A 22,661-nucleotide genomic window follows, 5' to 3' on the forward strand; every position below is an offset into this window, starting at 1 on the left:
TAGTAGTGGCATTTAGGATGGAATGGGTAGTGTCCATAATAGCCATTATATCGATGCACTCTGGTGTCCTTCTTAGATGTAGGTTATTTATTAGTACCCTATAGTGCTAGCAGCGAAAAAAAATATTTAAGTTCAACCTAAAAACATTGACTTAAGGACGATTGCCACATATGATATTTGTATTAACTGATTCCTGCACAGCTTTCCTAATGTCTATATTTCTCAGACTGTATATAATGGGGTTTATCAAAGGGGTAAGCACAGTATAGAACAGGGATAGGAAAATGGTCAATAATATTTTTTCCACAAAAGGTTAACGTCAATATCATTATAGTGGTAACAAATGCAACAGAAAAACCCACCAACCAGCAGATGACGACCAGTTTCACACATGATCCAGTTGTCATGACAGAGGTGTAACGGAGGGGATTACAGATCGCCACATATCTGTCATAAGACATCACTGTGAGGAGAAGACATTCAGATGATAATGAAGTACAAAATAAATAAAACTGAGTGATGCAAATAAAAAAAGTGATGGTCCCCCTATTATTCAGTAGAATGTGGAGCATTTCGGGGACAATATCTGTGCTCAACAAGATGTCACTGATGGACAGTTGCGAGATGAAGAAGTACATTGGAGTGTGGAGGTTCTTGCTGGTGGACACCAGGGTGATGATCAGGAGGTTCCCAAATATTGTAAAATAGTAAATCCCAATAACAAGACCAAAGAGAAATAATCGTAAACATTGACTGCCTTGAAATCCTAAGGGTATGTTCACACGGCCAAATTTCAGACGTATACGAGGCGTATTATGCCTCGTTTTACGTCTGAAAATACGGCTCCAATACGTCAGCAAACATCTGCCCATTCATTTGAATGGGTTTGCCGACGTACTGTGCAGACGACCTGTTATTTACGCGTCGTCGTTTGACAGTTGTCAAACGACGACGCGTACAAATACAGCCTCGTCAAAAGAAGTGCAGGACACTTCTTTGGACGTTTTTGGAGCTGTTTTCTCATAGACTCCAATGAAAACAGCTCCAAAAACGGACGTAAAAAACGCCGCGAAAACGGCGCGAAAAACGCAGCGAAAAATGCGAGTTGGTAAAAAAACGTCTGAAAAGCAGGGTCTGTTTTCCCTTGAAAACAGCTCTGGATTTTCAGATGTTTTTGTTGACTACGTGTGAACATACCCTAAGAAAAAAATCTCTGTCACCTCCGTCAGATTCTTCTCCTGCATTTAGAACAATAACGTAGATCTCATGTTAAGTCAAGATATTCAGAATATAACATCCCTGTATTTAAAATAAACTAAAATACATAATTCCTTGTATAATAAACCCACAACTTGTGTTCATGTTTGTTCCCCTTCATTATAACCTCCAATGCAAGATACAAGTAAAGTGGCCCGTACATATCAGATTCCACGACAATATAATATATAGGAGTAAAAAGGGAATAAGTAAATACATAAATCAATTAATAATCTCTACTACACATCCCTCCTCTCCCCACCCCAAACACATCAATCACATTTATTATTTGTTTGCTCTATATATCTTTACATTGATAACTCTTCTCCATTCCTGATCAGGATTTATCAGGGTTTACATAACATTTTAAACTCTCAAGTCTGGTTTAATATAATTTTCCAGAATTCCCTTATAAACAGTCCGACCTCATGTGTTCCCCTAAATGTTGTCCTAATTTTATTGCCATTAGATAAGCCTTATATGATATAACTTGAAAGACTTTTCTAATTATTGAAAAAAATGTTTTACCCACAATTTGATGCTGACATGCTGGGAGTTGTAGTTTCTCCAGAGTTGGATTGAAGTTGAAGACCAAACATATTGTGGAAATTATACAATTGCATTAATCTAAAATTATCTACCTAAGAGGGTTTGATTTTGTCGATAAATTCTTCCAACTTCCCAACTTTTCTATTCTACCATTTATAAGAGAAATCTTCACATATGGAGCACTTAATATAGAATCCCTTTTTTTTTCTTTTTGATAGGCGTTATCATATATTTGCATCAATCTGCTTTTGACTTCCATTTAAAAAATTCATAGAGGACAGCAGGCAGCATGAATGTTTTTAGGGGCACTTTTTTGTTTTTTATTTTATCTAAAGCCAGAATTGGATTCAAAAGAGCGTAAAAGTAGAGGAAGGACTTATATTTGTTCTTTTTCTTTGGAATCCTCTCTGTATTTGTCTAAATACAAATTGCCTCAACACTACATTTGCATATCCAGCCTCATATTTATAGTGCATGAGAAAACTCAAAAATGTACAGAGACCCTGAGCAATTGAGAAATATACATTTCTACTTGTGAGCGCACCCTACCGTCAGTTTCATGTAGGTAAGTATGGAAGCATAAAAGTACATAAAAGTATAATTGCTGCAAATCTCTGCCCGAGGTCTATAGGTTATAATTCCCTATGGTTGGGCCTGAATTTGCGGCCAACATAGGGCTGTGCTTACTGGATATAACCTGGATAGGTCATTGTTCTACTTATCTTTAAGACAGAAGAAACATGAAATAAATAAAAGTTGATTAAAAATTAATTTTGTCCAGTTATTATCAACAGGATTAGGAAATTAGATAAATTACAATAATCAATAATAGTCAGTAAAACTAATTTCCTGTAAACATTTACTCAACAGAACTTACATCTGGTCTATCCTCTGAAGTAAACATTTCCTTATAGATGAAACATTTAATTGCAATTATAATTTTGAAAAGAAACATATCCCAGGATGCATCTGAGGACTGTTCAAGATAAGAAGCTTTCCAGTGTAATGAAGTCGTGTGATATAATATATAGTGATCAGACACATGATCATAGTAATAATATATGAAGCATAAAGTGATGACTACCTGTATGACTACACAGAATGAACACAGGTGACGTGTCGATAAACTCTATGGAGATGGTTTCTTTTGTTGTCTTCTTCATAATTAACTTTCACTTAACTTTTTTTGATTTGCAGATCAATTAAATTCATCCTTAAGGAAATATAGTTTAACATCAAGGGGAAAAAGTTTAGAAAGTAAAACACCAATTAGAAGAGGAAACTTTTATTGAGTAAAAGTTAAAGTTTGAGTATTTTTGCACTAAAAGTTTCCATATAGATTAACACTGTGAACAATTAATAATAAAAAATATTAAAAATAATCATAAGCCTCATGTACACGGACATAACAAGGCTCAAGATGTAAGGAGGCCCAATATGACATGAAAATTATTCTATGGCTCGTCACTATACTTTTCGATGCCTTTGATCTCATACAAAGGTTTTTCTGTTGGATTCAGGCATAAAAAAAACTTGCGTCATGTTACATCAGATGTAATATTGTGAGGCATTGCTTCTAGGGTGAATAGCCTCGTAATATGGTGCCAATTGGAGGCAATCTACTATGGCATAAGCAGGCATGGAGTGCCTATGGCTCTATATGGACTCCATACATGCAGCTCTGCCATGTGCATAAGACATGACCCCGGGTGACGTCTGATGTTTTAAAATATTCAGTGAGATTTAAGCTGCAATTTTCTCCTTGTAGTTGGATATTACCGATGTAGCATTCCTTATCTTGACTCTGATATCTTGCTGCAGTGTGATAACTTATCACTTAAGCCATTCAAAATCAATAAAAAGGTCAAGTTAAAGTTTCTTACCACTATGTCTAGAATAAATTAAAAGTCAAGTTAGAGATTCATATGTATATGAACTCGCTGTTAACGATGAGCTCCTCCTGTTTGGTCAAGGGTCCCAAATGCTATCGTGAAGTTCTTGTAGAGCAGTGCCGATTGTATTTCTACTATGGCAAATGACAAGGAACCGTTTACATAGTTTCCAGAATTCAGTTGGATGATATGATCTACAGAATCCTTCAAATATCAGAAATTGGTCGGGTAAACCAGGCCTTACTATACCAAGAAGGTCCTGGGTTAGATTTTGTGGGTACAGAGCTCGCCGTATTAACAGAGGTTTATAGCAGAAGTTACGTTAGTGAGGAAGATTTAGGAGACAGGGGGAGGTTATGAATGAGATCCAGGGCTTCCAGGTGTTGATGTTCTTCCAGTCTGAATATGAAGTCCATTTTAGTTACCACATCTGCAGTGGGAACCTCTTGTTTGCTCATAATTAGAGGGATTAGTACATTACCTTCTGCAATCATATGGGAAGCAAGGTCTCCCAATTAAGGTCAGAAGAAGTCTGAGGGGGCCCAAAGCAGAATTAGGCAGAGGTGAGTAAGACATTTGTGTCACAGTCTTTATAAATTATGCCGGATATGTTTCCCCAATACCGCTGAACTTATGGGCAGTCTCACCAAACGTCGGAGAAAGGCTCAGAACAAGCGCTGAACCTCCAGCAATTACCTGAATGGTTCAGGATTAGTTCGTACTGCAGATCTTTTGTACAGCAGATTTAGATTGTAGACTATCTAGTGAGAGTTTTATAGGAGTTCTCCTGAATTTTTAACACCTGGAAAAGACGTGAGATTGTTAATAAATAAAGGACACTTCATCTCTGGAGAAAGTCGTCTTCAGTTCTCTTCCCCGAGTCAAAAAATAACAAGGTTTTTCCAGGGCACTTCTCAGTAGTAGACCCATTTATTTTAGAGAAAAGTTTGGTAGGAGCACCAAGTATTAGCAGAAAGGCGTCTAGGCGTGAAGGTTTTCGTACTGGGAGAAATTTGTACTTGAATTGCTTGCAGGTCTTTGCAAAGTTGTGCAGATACATAGAAAACCCACTAAACATTTGTAAGTAGGGCTGAGTGCTCATGGCTACTATAGAACCCCCCTATGAAACTGATAGAAAAACTCCACCAGAGGTATATTGCAAAACATAAGAAAAAGACGAGTCAAAAACTATCATGTATCCCAAAAAATACCACATTTCTTAAATCACTTAGAAAACTGACAATATATACTGTAAAGGACATAGACTAGAAAAGAGGACTCCAGTAAAAACCTCACATTGCTACACAAAATAAGTGGCTACAAATCAGCATGTCCATATCATATCTATCTAAATCATATGTTAAGTACAAAGGTATCATGGATACATCATGGAGGGGACACTAGGAAAGGTATCAAGCATATCAGGTGGACCATACCAATAAGTACACTACATCTAAGGCCACAAAGCACGTCTGCTATCAAGAAATGCTGCGTCTTTCCAGAACCCCATATAGAGCAAAGTGTTGCTTATCATTACTGGCACAAGACTCAAAAAGTGGTGCCAAGGCAGAGAAAGCCTGTGGTGGTGTAAAGTGTAAGGGAGAAGTCCCTAAGTTAAGGAGAACATTTTATTTTTCATGTCCTTGTATTTTGGGCCCTCTGTGGCATTGTAAATATTAGGAAAGGATAATATTGCAGTGTACCATTGAATGTGTTTTTTCTGCTGTTGTTACAGTTTGGTGGTGAGTCTAGGCACTGGGGTAACGGCGTCTGATTTCTTTGGCCAGTCTGGCCTGTGTACATTGTGTTGCTGGACTATGTATACAGTATTTCACTGTTGTTTTTACTATTGATCCTTTGCAGGTGGGGCAAACAATGTTTGACTTGCCGGGATCTACGACCCAGATGCAATTTTTTTATTTTCCCGACTAGATAACAGAGTGGTGACATCAGCACGTGGCTATGCTTCATCATAACCCTGGGGGTGGCACATATTTAATTAACCCCTTAGTGACCACCAATACGCCTTTTCACGGCGTTCACTAAGGGTCCTTTTTCTAGGCCGTCGCCGGGGCTCAACTGTCTAATGACAGCCGGGCTACTGCTCCAATGGACGTGATCGAAGTTTACTTTGATCGCGGCCGTTTCACCTGTTAAATGTGGCGGTCAATAGCGACTGCGGCATTTAACTTATTTACAGAGGGAGGGAGCTCCCTCTCTCACCCATCGGCGGCCCGCAAATGCAATCACGGGCCTCCGATGGGGTACCCTGGCAGCCGGGGGCCTGATAAAAGCCCCCAGGTCTGCCCTTGGCATATGCCGTTTTGGACGCGCCGGAAGACACGCCTATTAGGACGCGCCCATTTGGTCGCACGTGAGCACGCTCCAAACATCACACCCCGCACCCAGACGTAATGGCACATCTGGGTGCGTGATGGTGTTAAACGGCAGTGGGCTTGCCAAGAGATGTTCAGTGCTAGGAGGAAGTTGATGTGACCGGAGCTCAACTGTGATGTAGAGAAAAGGAGTTGAATGAGAGCAGCTGAGGAAGAGAGCTGTTGGGGAGAAACTGCTGGAAGACGACGGTGTCTATCATTGGTCCTGTGTGGCAGGGGTTCTGAAGATCAAGAAGTGCATTGGGGCCAGTGTCTCCCTATTGTGTGGTGTCCGTTCATGAACAGTGGGGGGGGGGGTGCAGAAATGTAGCTAAAGGCTTATGGGCCCTGGTGGAAAAGGTTAGCCTGGGCACTCCTCTCCCATTGACAAACCCAAAATCTGGTATTAGACATAACATGTGTTACTATTAGCAGCAGGACTACTGCTAATCAATGATTTATGTTATCTCTGTGTTTGGGTGCAGCTAGGCAAAGCCTTTGGTCTAAGTCTGTATTTGGTCATCACTTAGTTTTGTCTGGTTAGTTAGGGTGGAGTACTTATTTGGCTTATATAGATATTAGGCCGGGATTGTTCAGGTGCTGGTTATAGTGTTTCTGACATTTTCTAAACTCTTTCCAAATTCTACTTGTTGTTTATATGATTGTTTGTACTGTGGGGCCTGTTCATCCTCTAGTTTTTGTTTAGTGGTTTTATGTGTATCCTGGGATCAGTAGTTCCACTGGTTTATATGCCTTTCCTGTGTGTTTGGTTAGCTGCCAAGCCATCCACTCATTTATGCATGGTCTCCATCTTCTACTACCTTCAGTGATCGGTTCCGCTCATCCACTGGTGAGTAACTTGTGCAATATGTTTTCTGTCAGTATTGATACCTTTGCCCACTCCAAGGAAACCATGCACACACATATCCATGGACTTTAATGTTGAGTTGCCCAGATCCGGGAGAGGGATACCATTTTGGTTGTTGTAGACAGGTTCATTAAATTGGCCCATTTTATACCCTTGTCTGGCTTGCCCTCTGTTGATAAGCTGGGGCTACTCACTCTGTTCAACAAGTGGTGAGACTTCATGGTATTCCTGAAATTATTGTATCTGACAGGGGTTCACCTTTTGTGCAAATTTAGGTATTGATTTGGGTTTCTCCACTGCCTATCATACAAAGACCAATTTTCAGACTGAGAGAGTAAACCAGACATTAGAGCATTATCTCCGGTATTATGTTTAATAACTACATGATGATTTGGTCCAGCTTCTGCTTATAACAACTTGTCTCATGAATCCACTAATGTCCCTCCGTTTTTCTGTAATTATGGTTTTCACCCCAAGTCATCTTCATTTGCTGGCAGTGTGGGTTTTAACATCCTATTGCTCAGACTGAGGATTAAGATGTTTAAGTCAGTGTGGAGTAAGGTCCATCGGGCTTTGGGTTCAGCTGCCCTTTGTGCTAAACACAAGTTTGATCGCCACCACAGGCCACATAAATTCAAAAGGGGAAGATAGAGTGTGGTTGTCCACCAAAAACATCAGTATAAAACAATCATGTGGCAAGTTGGGGCCCAGATTTATTGATCCTTTTAAGATTTTAAGACACATGAATACAGTTTCCTTTACATAGTTACATAGTTAGTACGGCTAAAAAAAGACACATGTCCATCAAGTTATGATGGTAGCTTGTGGTAGTGCCACAAGCTACCATTGCTCTCATTTCTGCACCTACGCAATTTTAGATCTTATGTTTGCCACTTTGCAAGCATATTACCACATGTGGTCTTTGTTTGAACACTTTTGATACTATTCACCATTTATAACATCAATATTTACATGGCCTTAGGTATGTGAGTTTGGGGGTCACTCACACATACCTTTTGCACCAACAGACTTTTTAGTTTAATTCTCTTAATGTATATCAATAAAAGTTAAATATTAATTCAGATCACATACTTTTTCCCTCCTCCCTTCCCTCATACTTATAGCTATACTGGGTGGTGTACACCAATGTGATCTGGGACAATATTGTGTGATAGGTGGTTTTCCAAACATTGCCTCCTATTCCATAGATTCCCAGTTCTCACAGTAAAGAAGGCTTGTCGCCTCTGCAGGTTGAACCTTTTTTTCTCCAGACGGAGGGAGTGCCCCCTTGATTTTTGAGGGGGTTTACATGGAACAGGATTTCACCATATTTTTTGTATGTGCCATTAATATATTTATATAAATTAATCATGTCCCCCCTTAGTCGTCTTTTTCAAGGCTAAATAGGTTTAATTATTTTAATCTTTCCTCATAACTTAGATTCTCCATGCCCCTAATTAGCTTTGTTGCTCTTCTTTGTATTTTTTCCAACTCCAGGGCATCCTTTCTATGAACTGGAGCCCAGAACTGAACTGCATATTCTAGATGAGGCCTCACTAATGCTTTGTAAAGTGGCAATATTACATCCCTGTCCCGCGAGTCCATGCCTCTTTTAATACACGACAATATCCTGCTGGCCTTTGAAGCAGCTGACTGACACTGCATGCTGTTATTTAGTTTATGATTTACAAGTACACCCAAATCATTCTCAACAAGTGACTCCCCCAGTGTAGCTCCCCCTAGGACATATGATGCATGCAGGTTGTTGGTACCCAGATGCATAACTTTACATTTATCTACATTAAACTTCATTTTCCAACTGGATGCCCAAACACTTAGTTTGTTTAAATCTGCCTGCAATTCATGAACATCTTCCATAGACTGAACTATATTACATAGCTTGGTGTCATCTGCAAAAATAGAAATAGTGTTATTAATCCCATCCTCTATATCATTAATAAATAAGTTGAATAATAGTGGTCCCAGCACTGAACCCTGGGGTACACCACTTATTACTGGGTACCATTCAGAGTAGGAATCATTGACCACAACTCTCTGGATACGGTCCTTGAGCCAATTCTCAATCCAATTACAAACTATATTTTCTAAACCTATAGTCCTTAATTTACCCATTAGTCATCTATGGGGGACAGTGTCAAATGCCTTTGCAAAGTCCAAAAACACTATATCCATAGCGGCCCCTCTGTCTAGGCTTCTGCTTACCTCTTCATAAAAACAGATTAGGTTAGTTTGACAACTTCTGTCCTTCGTAAAACCGTGCTGGCTGTCACTTATAACACTATTTTTTGTCACATAATCTGAATATAGTCCCTCAATAGCCCCTCAAACATTTTCCCCACGATGGATGTTAAGCTTACTGGTCTATAGTCACCCGGGGAAGACCTAGAGCCCTTTTTGAAAATAGGCACCACATTTCCCTGCGCCAGTCCCTTGGCACTATTCCAGTCACTAGAGATTCTCTGAATATTATGAAAAGGGGGACAGAAATAACTGAACTAAGCTCTTTAAGAACTCTAGGGTGTAACCCATCTGGTCCCGGGGCCTTGTGTACGTTTATTTTATTTAATTTATCTTGCACCATATCTACATTCATCCAATTCAGTATATCAACAGATATATTAACAACACTGGCACCGGCTACATCATCTGCTCTTTCTTCTGTTGTATATACAGAGCTGAAGAACCCATTTAGTAACTCTGCCTTCTCTTTATCCCCTGTGACCAACTCCCCATTACTACTGTCTAGGGGTCCTACATGTTCAGACCTTGGCTTTTTAGCATTTATATACTTGAAGCATTTTTTGGGATTTGTTTTATTATCCTTGGCCACCTGCCTTTCATTTTGTATTTTGCTAATTTTATTAAATTTTTACAGATTTTATTAAGCTCTTTATATTTTACAAAGGCTGCAGATGTACCCTCAGATTTGTATTTTTTAAATGCCCTTTTTTTGTCATGTATTGCCCCTTTCACAGAAGGTGTAAGCCATGTGGGATTTAATTTTAGTCATTTATACTTGTTACCTATAGGAATAAAATGTTGCACTATAATTACCTAAAGTAGATTTGAAAATCTCCCATTTATCATTTGTCCCATTATTTGACATTAGTTCTTCCCAGTCTATATCCTGAATTGCAGCCCACATCCTGGGGAAATTGGCTTTCTTAAAATTAAATGTTGTTGCCCTCCCAGCCTGCGTTTGTTTTTTACAGTATAGGTAAAATGTAACTATATTGTGATCACTGTTACTGAGGTTTTCACGAACATTGACATTCCCAACAAGATCTGCATTATTAGAAATGACCAGATCCAACAGAGCTTCACCTCTAGTCGGGTCTTCTACAAACTGGCCCATAAAATTTTCCTGCAACAAGTTGAGGAAATGTCTCCCCTTTGCAGTTGAAGCCGAACCATGACACCAATTAATATCCCGGAAATTAAAATCTCCCATTATCACTACAGTACCCGCCTGTGCAGCTCTCTCCATCTGTTTATATAGCTGACCTTCCATCTCCTCAGTTATATTGGGGGGGTCTATAGATTACACCAAAAGTAATTTTTTCAGTATTTACCTCCCTTTCTAGTTCCACCCACAAGGTTTCAACCTCCTCACAATATTCATCCACTATTGTCACTTTCACACTCGCCTTCATATCACTTCTCACATACAGACATACATCACCGCCTTCATATCACTTCTCACAGACATACACCACCGCCTTTCCTATTTGTCCTGTCTTTCCGAAACAGTGTAAAACCCTGTAGATTTACAGCCCAGTCATTTGAAGAGTCCAGCCATTTTTCAGCAATACCAACTATATCTATATTTTCTTCCAGTACCAAGGCCTCCAGCTCCCCCATTTTGCTTGCTACACTTCTGCCGTTTGTGAACATACACTTTAACTTGCCCTTCAGTTTTTCACTTTTATTATCAGAAATGTGATTTGACATTATTTGGGCATTTTTATTTACACTGCTGTTTTGTAACAAAAGGATTTCCTTATCCTGGTGTCTAGTCCTCTCCCCACATTCTGTTTCTCCCCCCACCAATATAGTCTGACCACTCTCTAACCTGACTACCCATTTTTTTTCTACATTGACCTCCCTCCTCATCCTTAGTTTAAATACTCTGCCACCCCAGCTAGAATTCTCTCCCCCAGCACATTCCCCCCTTCCATTTAGGTGCAAATCATCTGCAGAATATAGTTTGTACCCCAATGAAAAGTCAGCCCAGTGCTCTAGGAACCCAAAACCTTCTCCTCTACACCAAGACTTAAGCCATGCATTTAACTCCCTGAGCTCTCGCTGTCTTTCCTGTGATGCGCATGGCACAGGCAGTATTCCTGAGATTACAACCTTGGAGGTCCTTCCGTTCAGCTTGTAGCCTAGTTCTTTAAAATTATTATTAAGGCTCCTCCACCTACCATTTATTCTGTCGTTGGTACCGACATGGACCACAACAGCTGGATCATCACCAGCCCCTCCCAGCAATTTGTCCACCCGTTCCACCATATGCCGAACCCTGGCACCAGGGAGACAGCAAACCATTCGTTTGAGGTGGTCTTGGCGACAAATTATTCTATCCGTCTTCCTGATTATATAATCCCCTACGACTATCAATTGCCTTGGCTTACCTGCATTACCATCCGCCGACTACTAGCTGGGCTGTTCTCCCGGCTGTTAGGGAGATCTGTATCCACTGTATGTTGGATTTACCACAAAGCATGAGAATATACAGGACTTTTCAACAATGCTTTGTAATATGGCATCTGATGGGATATGGGAATTTTTTTTTTAAACTGGAATAAAACAGAATAAAACCTCTGCACAAAATCAGGGGCATAAGGAGGCTCAGTAAAGGCCCTAATACACGGGGCAATGTTTAGGCAAACAAGTGTTCATATGAACGCTCCTTCCCGATCATTGCCCTGTGTAATCAAGGCAACTATCAGCCGACGAGCAAGCAAACACTCATTCATTGAATGATCTGCTCTTTTATGCAGAATTAAAAATCACATCTCCACGTGTAATCAGAGAGCTGCTCTGCCGACGTGATGAAAATGTACGGGGACGTGTAATCGGAGTAACGAGCGTTCGTCTCTATTCGTATCCAAGCATTGCTCCATGTGAAAGGAGCAAACAAACGCCAATCAACAAGCTGTCTCCTTGATCAGCGCTCATTTACACGGCCCCTAAGGCCCCATAGAATGCTATTGGTGTCATATCATTGTTCTGTACAACTTGGTGGGTTTATAGAGCCGTACTATAGCCGAGTACCTGAGGCCTGTGATTATATTTTTTATATTTTCTTATTATGAATTATTTATGGTGATAATCTAAGTGTGAAGTTTTCAATACAACATTTCATAAACTTTTTACTTTATCAAATAAAAAGTTTCCTCTTCTAATCAGTGTTTTACTTTCTGAACTTTTTCCCCTTGATGTTAAACTTTCTTTCCATAAGGATGAAATTAATTGATATGTGAATTAAGAAAGTAAAGTAAAAGTTAATAATGAATAAGGTTATTTTTATTTTCTTCACTCAACAGAAGCTCAGGAGACAATGAGAAACCATCTCCATAGAGTTTATCTACACGTCGCCTGTGTTCATTCTGTGTATATATACAGGTACTCATCACTTTATGCTTCATATATTATTACTATGACCATATGTCTGATCACTATATATTATATCACACAACGTCATTAAACTGGAAAGCCTCTGATCTTGAACATTCCTCAGATACATCCTGGGATCTTCTCTCTTAATATTGACAATAATTGGAATTATTATTTTTTATCTATAAGGAAATGTTTGTTTCAGAACATGGACATGGACCGGATGTAAGTAAATGCTAATTTTAAGGAATATTCATGATTATTGTAATTTATCTCATTATTGAAGAGTAAATACTGTTAAAAGTCCTTGGACAATACATCTTTTGACTAACTTTTATGTATTATATGTGTCTTCTGTTTTGAAGACAAGTAGAATAATGACCTGTCCAGGTCGATGTAAGGGAAATCCCAACCCTAACGCCAGTTTCACATAAGCGTACAATGGCCCTAAATTCAGGCTTGACCGAGATTTACAGCATTAATACTCTTAAAGAAATGCACCCATACTTATCTCACATAAAACTGGCCTTAGGGTGTGTGCACAAGCAGAAACTTATATTTCATGTGAACTTAGAGATTTATATTCATCAATCACTTACTGTACATTTTGAGGCATCTCATGCACTACAGTATACGAGGCTGGATTCACAATTGCAGTTTTTAAACAGTCTCTATTTAGCCAACACAGAAAGCATCCCTAAAAAAAGGAAAATAAAAATAAAAGTCCACCCTCTACTTTTATGCTCTGCCCAAAAACTGCATGTGCACTGGACAAAAATGTTGCCTGCCATTCTGTGCTGTCCTGGCAAAAGATAAGATTTCAATGGATGATTTTTTATTTATTTTTTAAAAGTGGAACTCAAGAGCAAATTTATGCAAATATATAGTAATACCTGTAGAAAAATAAATGGCTCCTATGGTGATGTATTCCAGAGGGTGAAGGATTTCCTTGTGATTGGTAGAATAGGAATACTTTTTTTATAGTTTAATATTTTTACAGAATACATTTTTTTAATATACAAAAAGTATTTTTTTTTGTTATTCTGGACACATTTGTTTTTAAACCTTATTTTACTTTTTTCTTAGTACCACAAGTAGAGGTGATTCTGAAATTGTTTAACCAGTTGTATAATGCTCTGGAATAATTAGTATTCAAAATCATTAGTGCCTGTTAGTATTACACTGATACCACTGGCAGACATGGGGGCCTGTCGTAGGCCCCCAACCGCCATGGTAACCTATTGGCACCTCGCAATCAGCTCTAATGGGATGTCAAACTCTTTACTTACCGTGGTCTGGCATCTAAGAGATTTATGAGCCGGGATCGGAGTTATCTTTGAGCCCGGCTGCTAGATTGGGATATCGGCTGTCCATTGGTGTCAGCTGTACAATACATCTGACACCCTTAAGTGATGTCGCACCCTCACTGTGTCATTATAGAACATTGGTTCACGTAAACAACCCCGTTGGCTGCAACAAACTACGATGCAGGGTGGGATAGGGTTAAAATTGCTTTTTTTTGGGTACCAACACTATTAGATGAATAACATCCACATTCTGACTTCTTTTCTTGACTGTATACACTCTTGTATTCACTGTTTCCTATGATGTCAAATTTGTGCTCCCACAAAATTGTTGAAGATTAGAATTCACTGAATTATATAATGAGTAAAATTGTAAATTTTTATTGAAAAACTCTCTAAAAACAGAGGTACAATCACCACTGTGAGGAAAAAAGCCCCAACCGTGCTTGTTTAAAAACGTATTAAATAATTCCTGCAATCACTCATTTGCGAACCCCCCTAGATTGCATTAGAAAGATGTATAGTGGATCAGCGTTCACATTGGTGCGTCAGTAGATGGGAACCTCTAAAAAGTACACTGGAGCCAGCCGTTCCCATACCTAGTAACCCCAGTGCTGAGGTTACCCCACAATACTCCTGACACCTACAATTCTAATCCCTTCTCCTTAGACCCTACGCGTTTCTATGTATCAATTCATCAGGGGTCAATGTATTATCATAATCTAGCTAAAGTGCCAGTGATAGATGATTGTAACAGATATTCTGCTACACACACGGAAGCGTGCACGCATGGATGTCAGCGGTACGCTTCACTGAGGACTCGGAGTTTATATAAATTATGCTCCTCCCCCTGGGCTGAGGCAGGAGTGGTATATCTTATTACATGCCCATGCCCATTAAATTATGTGGGTAAAACTATTCGGCAATTTTGTCATCGAATTAGGGAACATGTAGAGATACTCCCATATCTAAGCATGTTCATGATAAACATCATGGTAGAGCAGAATGCCTAAAATTCCAGGCGATTGAATTGGTGCGACCTCCAAGACGTGGAGGAGACTGGGATAATTTAATCCTTAGAAAGGAGGCACAGTGGATTTACAGACTGGCATGTACACAGCCAGAGGGCTTGAATTAACAGATGAATTTTACCTGTTTCATCTGAATAATGTCAATGGCAGACACAGTTTCTGCCTTTAATATTCTCTATGATTATCCTAGCATGGTGTTAGGTTTTGATACAGTTATTCTATTATGGTTACGAACTCCTTGCTCAAGTGTAAAAGTACATACAAAAACGCTTCTCATCTATATAATTGTTTGCACAGAGTGTCGATTTGAAGTAAGGATGCCTGACTGTTGTGGTGAGTTGGACGATTGTCTTTATTCCCAGGCAAGTATTGATAGCTCTGTCCCTGAGATGGGAGGGCTTAAGGCAGTAATGAGATGCACCCCATGGCCTCTCATTGCGCCTGCGCGATCGGCGTGTGGTGATGTTGATCTTCCGGGTATGTCAGCTGACGCGCCGGGGATCACATGGCCGCGCGTCATAGATCGCGTAGACGTTGGTGATTGGTCGTATACGAGGCTCTGCCTCAGCCCAGGGGGAAGAGCATAATTTATATAAACTCCGAGTCCTCAGTGAAGCGTGCCGCTGACATCCATGCGAGCACGCTTCCGTGTGTGTAGCAGAATATCTGTTACAATCATCTATCACTGGCACTTTAGCTAGATTATGATAATACATTGACCCCTGATGAATTGATACATAGAAACGCGTAGGGTCTAAGGAGAAGGGATTAGAGCGCAGGTGTCAGGAGTATCGTAAGGTAACCTCAGCACTGGGGTTACTAGGTACGGGAACGGCTGGCTCCAGTGTACTTTTTAGAGGTTCCCATCTACTGACGCACCAATGTGAACGCTGATCCACTATACATCTTTCTAATGCAATCTAGGGGGGTTCGCAAATGAGTGATTGCAGGAATTATTTAATACGTTTTTAAACAAGCACGGTTGGGGCTTTTTATCTCACAGTGGTGATTGTACCTCAGTTTTTAGAGAGTTTTTCAATAAAAATTAAAAATTTTACTCATTATATAATTCAGTTAATTCTGTATACACTCTTGCTTTAAACTTTGCCTATTTAAAAGAAACAAAAAATAATTGTCCCCCCAATTAAGGAATCCTGGCCCCCTTTCTAGTCAAATTCTTTACACCCATGCTGGCATTTCTCACTTCGCTCAGTATTGTATAGTTTCCCGCACATTTGTGTTATATCTCTTCCCAAATGTTTGGTCAATTTAAATAAATTGTTTTAAGTAATACAGGATATGACCTCCATTAGAAAAACATTTTGTTTTAAATAAAATCATAACAAAAATGTTCTACAGCTTACAAACATTTTCTTTATACCTACACTCACATTTTTACCCATTCATTGATTTATCTTAGCAAAGACGCCTATTAAAAAATAATCCTAAACAATATTAGGAAGATTAGGAAAACAGTGCCACTCTTGCATATGGGCTGTATCTGGTATTACAGCACAGCACTATTTAAGTGATTAGGAGTGAGCTGCAATGCCAGGCACAGTCCATACACAAGAGAGGTGCTGTTTAAGAAATAAAGCAGTCATGTTTTTCTCATTTCATACAACCTCTTTAAACAAAAATGGAGGAATCCAATTTGTTGAAAAATCTTAAACGCCATACAGCTATGAACCTGAGAATATGAAATTTGCTGAATCCAGTTCCTGTAAATTATTATATTAGAAGTGATTCATTTTGGTTTCTTGATATCTAATATTACTTTGTTGTCTACATTTTTTTTTTCTAACTGCAGGAGAACAATGTGACTGATGTTGTAGAATTTGTCCTCTTGGGTTTTCAGGGTGACCCACAGCTCAGAATTGTCCTCTTCTGTCTACTTTTTGTATTATTTTGCCTTACGATATGTGGGAATCTCCTGATCATCACCCTGGTGTCCATTAGCAAAAACCTCCACACTCCAATGTACTTCTTCCTCACACAACTGTCCATCAATGATATTTTACTGCCATTGAATATTGTCCCTAATATGCTGCACATTCTCCTGAATAATCGGGGGGCCATCACTTTTATTGGCTGCATGACTCAGTTTTTATTTTTTGCCTCCTTTGAAATGTTTGAATGTCTTCTCCTCACAGTGATGTCCTATGATAGATATGTGGCCATCTGTAATCCCCTCCGGTACACCTCTATCATGACAAGCGGGTATTGTGTAAGATTGGCCGCCATATCCTGGATTGTCGGCTTTTTCTCTTCATTCAGTGTCAACCTAACAATATTAAGACTAAAGTTCTGTGGTCATAATATCATCGACCATTTGTTCTGCGATTTTCTTCCCTTACGGGAAATTTCCTGTTCTGATACATTTCCTTTAAAACTACAAATGTATCTTCTAAGTATTCCATTATTGATTATTCCCGTCACACTTATTGTTATCTGTTATGTTAACATTGTCCGTGCTATCTTACGGATCCCATCTAATATCAGTAGACAGAAAGCCTTCTCCACCTGTAGCTCCCACCTCACTGTGGTCTTTATTTATTTCTTGACTCTCTTCAGTGTTTATGTTCTTCCAACAAGAGGACAAACATCGGACATGAATAAAATCACATCCCTGCTGTACACTGTATTTACTCCTCTGTTCAATCCCATTATATACAGTCTGAGAAATAAAGACATTAAGAAAGCCGTGCAGGCAAATATTCAGAAATATGTGTCATCTATTGTAATTTTCTCTTAACCCCTTGCTTCTGCAGCCAGTTTTCATCTACCTGACAGAGCCACATTTATGTCACATTATGAGTTTAGACCTTTGGAATGCTTTTACTTATCCTAGCAATTCTTAGCCTGTTTTCTTGTGAGACGTTATACTTTATGTTAGGGGTTCATTTTGGTCAATAAATGTAATATTTATTTGTGAGTCACAAAGATTTATCAAAAATGTAGAAAAATTATAATCTTTCAAACTTAGATTTTTTCTGGTTGTAAGACAGTTATACGACATAAAATACTTGCCAATTACCATTTCCCATGCGTCAACTTTTAGTGGCATCATTTTTTTAAAATATTGTAAAGGATCTGCCAGACACAGCTTCTGTGTCGACGCCCGTGGGTAATCAGTCTGCACCTGCTCCTATGTATGTGAGACTGACTCCATCTTCCACCACTCAGGATGGCAGGCTTAGGAGTGGGAGAGCCTATCACAGCCTGGCCAGACGGAGCTAGCTCCCGCCCACTGTCTATTTACACCTGCTTTTCCTGTTCCTCCTTTGCCTGTGATTCTGCTTTGCTTGTTTCCTAGTGCGATTCAAAATGAAGAAAAACGGGACCAACGGCGCTGCTTGAATAGGTATTACACAACCATTGTGGTAGGTAAAGTAGATAAAGGACTTTATTGTTTTAACAAGGCTACGCGTTTCGACGCCGAACTGACGTCTTCCTCAGGCCAATGCAGACTGTGTGGTTCCTGCCTCATTTATACATCAGGGCGAGGAAAAAAGACCGCCAGAAGAAACAGGTCAAAGGTCACATAAACAACGGATACAAAACGATATAGTAAATTTTAAAAACACAAATATATAGTGATTCAGTATAAGAAGAACAGAAGTAAAATGAGTTTGGAGGATGTTTTGTGTGTTAGAAATATATATACACACAGTGCTTGTGTCAGAATCATCTGACAGGTCATTACGGAATTCCACTCAAGGATCTCGTGTGTTCAAAATGTTAAGTTCTGTGTATACGTCTGACTGTATGTACAAACAGTCACATAATTATTTATAGGTATAGACTTTTTCGGATTTTGGGAGATGTTAACATAGAAACAATATCGACCACAGGAGTGTTGCGTCAAAGCGTCCTTGGTTACTGAAGAACAGAAATACTACGGAGGCCGTGGGGGGCCAACAGGCTTCAAATGGACCGCATATTGACACGCATAGGACCGCGGTTCTCAACGGTAAGGAGTCAAGAGGAGACCAAAGCTCCGGAGGTGGTGAGTGACACAATATCGTAACGAAAAAACATTTGAAAGGTTATAAATTGATAAAAGCCCATATTATAGGTAGATAATATAGATAAAAACCTATTATCTAAAAAATATGTATATCTCTGGTTTATAAATTTCATATAAAAAAATAAAGGCATTTTTTTTTTTTTTTTGAGAATTATAAAGCCGGATTATAAGAGCCTATTTTTTTATCCGTAGAAATTAAGTTAAATATCAGTAAATATACATTTATAAAAGAACTAAACATATGAATAAGGTACACTTTTTATATAAAAGACCTTATATTATCGGAGGAACCTCATATCTGTAAGCGGGGTCAGGGATTATAGCACATTAATGTAGGTGAATATGAATATCATAATTGATATTTTCACCACAACGACAGGGGTTATATAGCTGAGGGTGCTTATTTTATTTGTGGTTTTATTTTCTATTTATTGGTTTTCATTTTCATTTTTATTCTAAAAGGGACTCCGTAAGGTCGTTTAGACCATTTGGATGTAGAGTTTCTAATTTGTAAATCCAAAAATTCTCCCTCTGCTTAAGCCTGATGAATCTATCTGGTAGGTCCGCTGGTATCTGTTCGATTGGAGTGACCTTAATGTCTGAAAAATTACATTTATGTTTAAACATACAATGGCGGGACACACTTTGTTTTAAAAATCCCTTAGTGACATTAAACCTATGTTTGTTGATTCGATTTCTCAAAGTTTGTGTGGTCCGACCCACATATTGGAGTTTACAAGTGCATTGAAGTAAATAAATAACATATGAGCTCCCACAATTTAAAAATTCATTTATCATAAATTTTTCCCCCGTTGTTGTAGAATGATATTCCTTGCATTTATTTACAATGTTATTACAGCATAGGCATCTATTTTGGCCGCATCAAAATGAGCCTTTCAAATCTATTAGTAGGCTGTGGTTGGTTGTTTTCATCTTGCGCAATTTACTGGGGGCTACTAGATTTTTTATGGTTTTCGCCCGTCTATATGTAATATTAGGTTTGGCTGGTATCAGGGGTTTTAAAAAAGGGTCATTTGTCAGAATATGCCAATGTTTTCTAAAGATGGTAGCGATGGTATTGCTTCCTTTATTAAATGATGTTATAAAGTTAGTTTTAAATTTTTCACAAACTGATTTGATATTAATGTTTGGAGGTTTTTCTTGGATACAGTCATTTTGTGTCAGGCTCCTGGCTTTTGACTCTGCACCTTTAATAAGACTTTTTGGAAATCCTTTCTCTAAAAATCTCTGGTTTAAAATCCCACATTCTTGGTCAAAGGCTAAATCATCTGAGCAATTTTTCCTGATTCTTCGGTATTGGCCGAATGGAATATTTCTAAGCCATGGGGGATAGTGTGCGCTTTTGAAATCGAGATAGCTATTTACGTTAACCATTTTAAAATGAGTCCTGGTTGAAAAAAGGCCATTATTCTTTCCAATCGTTAGATCTAAGAAATCAATATTTGAATCTGAAAAATTGTGAGTGAAGGTAAGGCCAACGGTATTATTATTTAAAAGCTTTATAAAATCACTAGCAGACTCAGAGTCGCCCTTCCATATAAAAAACAAGTCATCGATAAAACGTCTATAAAACAGGATTTTTATTTTTATTCTATAAATGGAAAGTAAGTTAATAGCCGTTCTTCTAGTAATTTGCCCATTCATGGTTATCATCATTTCATATGTGTATATTATCTACACCGTACTGAAGATCCCGTCTGTATCTGGTAGAAAGAAGACCTTCTCCACCTGCAGCTCTCACCTGGCGGTGGTGTCTTTATATTATGGCTCACTTATTATTATCTATTTATTTCCAAATATGCACGATGCAAAGAAACTTCTCTCCCTGTTCTACAATGTTGTGACTCCTCTACTTAACCCTATGATCTACAGCTTGAGGAATAAAGATATTAAGGAGGCCTTAGAAAAAATACTACAACAAATGAACAATTAATTCCACCCATGTTAGTTCATCTTTATTTCTATATCAGTCAAGTAAATACACATCAGTCAGAGAATGGTATATGTAAATGAGTATATACATTTTTACAAGAAATAGTTGAAGCACAGATAAAACGATGCAGAAGTCTAGCTATGAGGGTCGCACAGGTAGCAGTCACACCTGGGCCCTGGTGCCTGAGGACGCACAAAGTATAGTATTGTAAATGGCACATGGTAGTTGGGGGCCCTTGTTACTGATATGCATTTAGATCCAGGAGCTTCAAGTTACACCGTGGATCATACGGCTAGGTAAACCTGGGAAAACAGACTTGTGGAATAACTTTCAAGCTTTATCTAAGAGAAAAAATGAGTAACCCTTGTCCCTTTTTTTCCCTATAATTCAATAGTATATGTGAATATTCACTGCTAAAATCTGTATTTAGTGAGACAGTGTTCTCAAGGAGAAATCAGGTTACAGCTGCTGCTAAGTGAGAGGGGGCAGAGAGAAGCTACAGAATATATTATAGAGCAGTAATGAATTGTGAAACTGTGAATCCAGCAATTGGGTGTCATAAAACAATATTACTTACTAGAAGCGGCAGCAGCATGGAGGAGATTATACAGCAGTAATGAGCAGTGTAGCTGTGAATCCAGCACTGGGGAGATATGTCACATTTACTAGAAACTGCAGCAGCAGTATGGAGGAGATTATACAGCAGTAATGAGCAGTTAAGCTGTGAATCCAGCACTGGGGTGAGGGATAACAAAATACCATTTACTAAAACCTTTAGCAGCATAGAAGACATCATAGAGAAGTAATGAGCAGTGTAGCTGTGAATCCAGCACTGGGGAGATATATAACATTTACTAGAAGCTGCAGCAGCAGCATAGAGGACATTAGAGAGCAGTAATAAGCAGTGTAGCTGTGAATCCAGCACTGGGGTGAGATATAACATTTACTAGAAGCTGCAGCATTGTCTTTATGTGTGTCTATGCCACTCTCACTTACTCTGCTAGTGTTTCTCCTCCACTTCACTCTCAAATAGATTTTTATGGGCTGGCATAACCTGATCTTTTAGTGAGCTGATAGTCCATCTCGTCTCTGCCTCAATAAATATGGATTTTAGCAGTGAATTCAAAGTGAGTGAACAGTTAGGAGGCAAGACAGGAGAAGAGGAGTCTGATACGTGAAAAAAAAAAGTTTTTCTCTAATAATAAAATTTTTTATTTTTTTAATATCTACTTGTACTATTGATTTGTGGTAAAAAACATTAAAGCAACAGTTATGTTTTAATAATACTGATAAAAGAGGCTTCATAAACATCGACAATTAACATTTATTCAAATATATAACTGGTCCACACAAAACAGTATAAAATTACCTCAAAAGGCAAGAGGGTCGATCTCCATCTGTAAATAAAGAGTTAGAATCTCCAACTGAAAAATGGCTTCTTTACTGTAAGAGCAGTGAGTGACTGTCTGCTCGCTTTTCATCAAAGAGGTTTTCCAGCCAGAACAAATTGATGGCCTATCCTCCCCTTCATTTCTACTTGCTCACTGTGAATCGTCGACACGCAGGAATAAAATTCAGTTAGAATTTCCCAAAAATTTCGGATGACAAGCAAAGCAGGGCCGGTTTTAGACAGTATGGCCCAGGGCAAAGTTAAAAATGCGACTTTGAGTTCTAGTGTGTCCAGGAGTGCTGCAAGCCCCAAAGCATATGTCCCCAATCTCACCACAAAAAATTATCTATATACATATATCGTTATTAAAT

General features: G+C 38.8%; 1 protein-coding gene across 1 annotated transcript; it reads left to right on the top strand.

Annotated features, from left to right (window-relative positions):
* The first annotated feature begins 600 nt into the window (after positions 1 to 600).
* LOC142750685 (olfactory receptor 5G9-like) lies at positions 601 to 20,900 on the top strand. Its single transcript, XM_075859673.1, has 3 exons — positions 601 to 672; positions 16,727 to 17,656; positions 20,658 to 20,900. Exons 1-3 carry the CDS (start codon positions 601 to 603, stop codon positions 20,898 to 20,900), a joined length of 1,245 nt encoding a protein of 414 aa, XP_075715788.1.
* Positions 20,901 to 22,661: the final 1,761 nt, after the last annotated feature.

Source organism: Rhinoderma darwinii, chromosome 3, assembly GCF_050947455.1.
Source record: "Rhinoderma darwinii isolate aRhiDar2 chromosome 3, aRhiDar2.hap1, whole genome shotgun sequence".
Taxonomy (NCBI): Eukaryota; Metazoa; Chordata; class Amphibia; order Anura; family Rhinodermatidae; genus Rhinoderma; species Rhinoderma darwinii.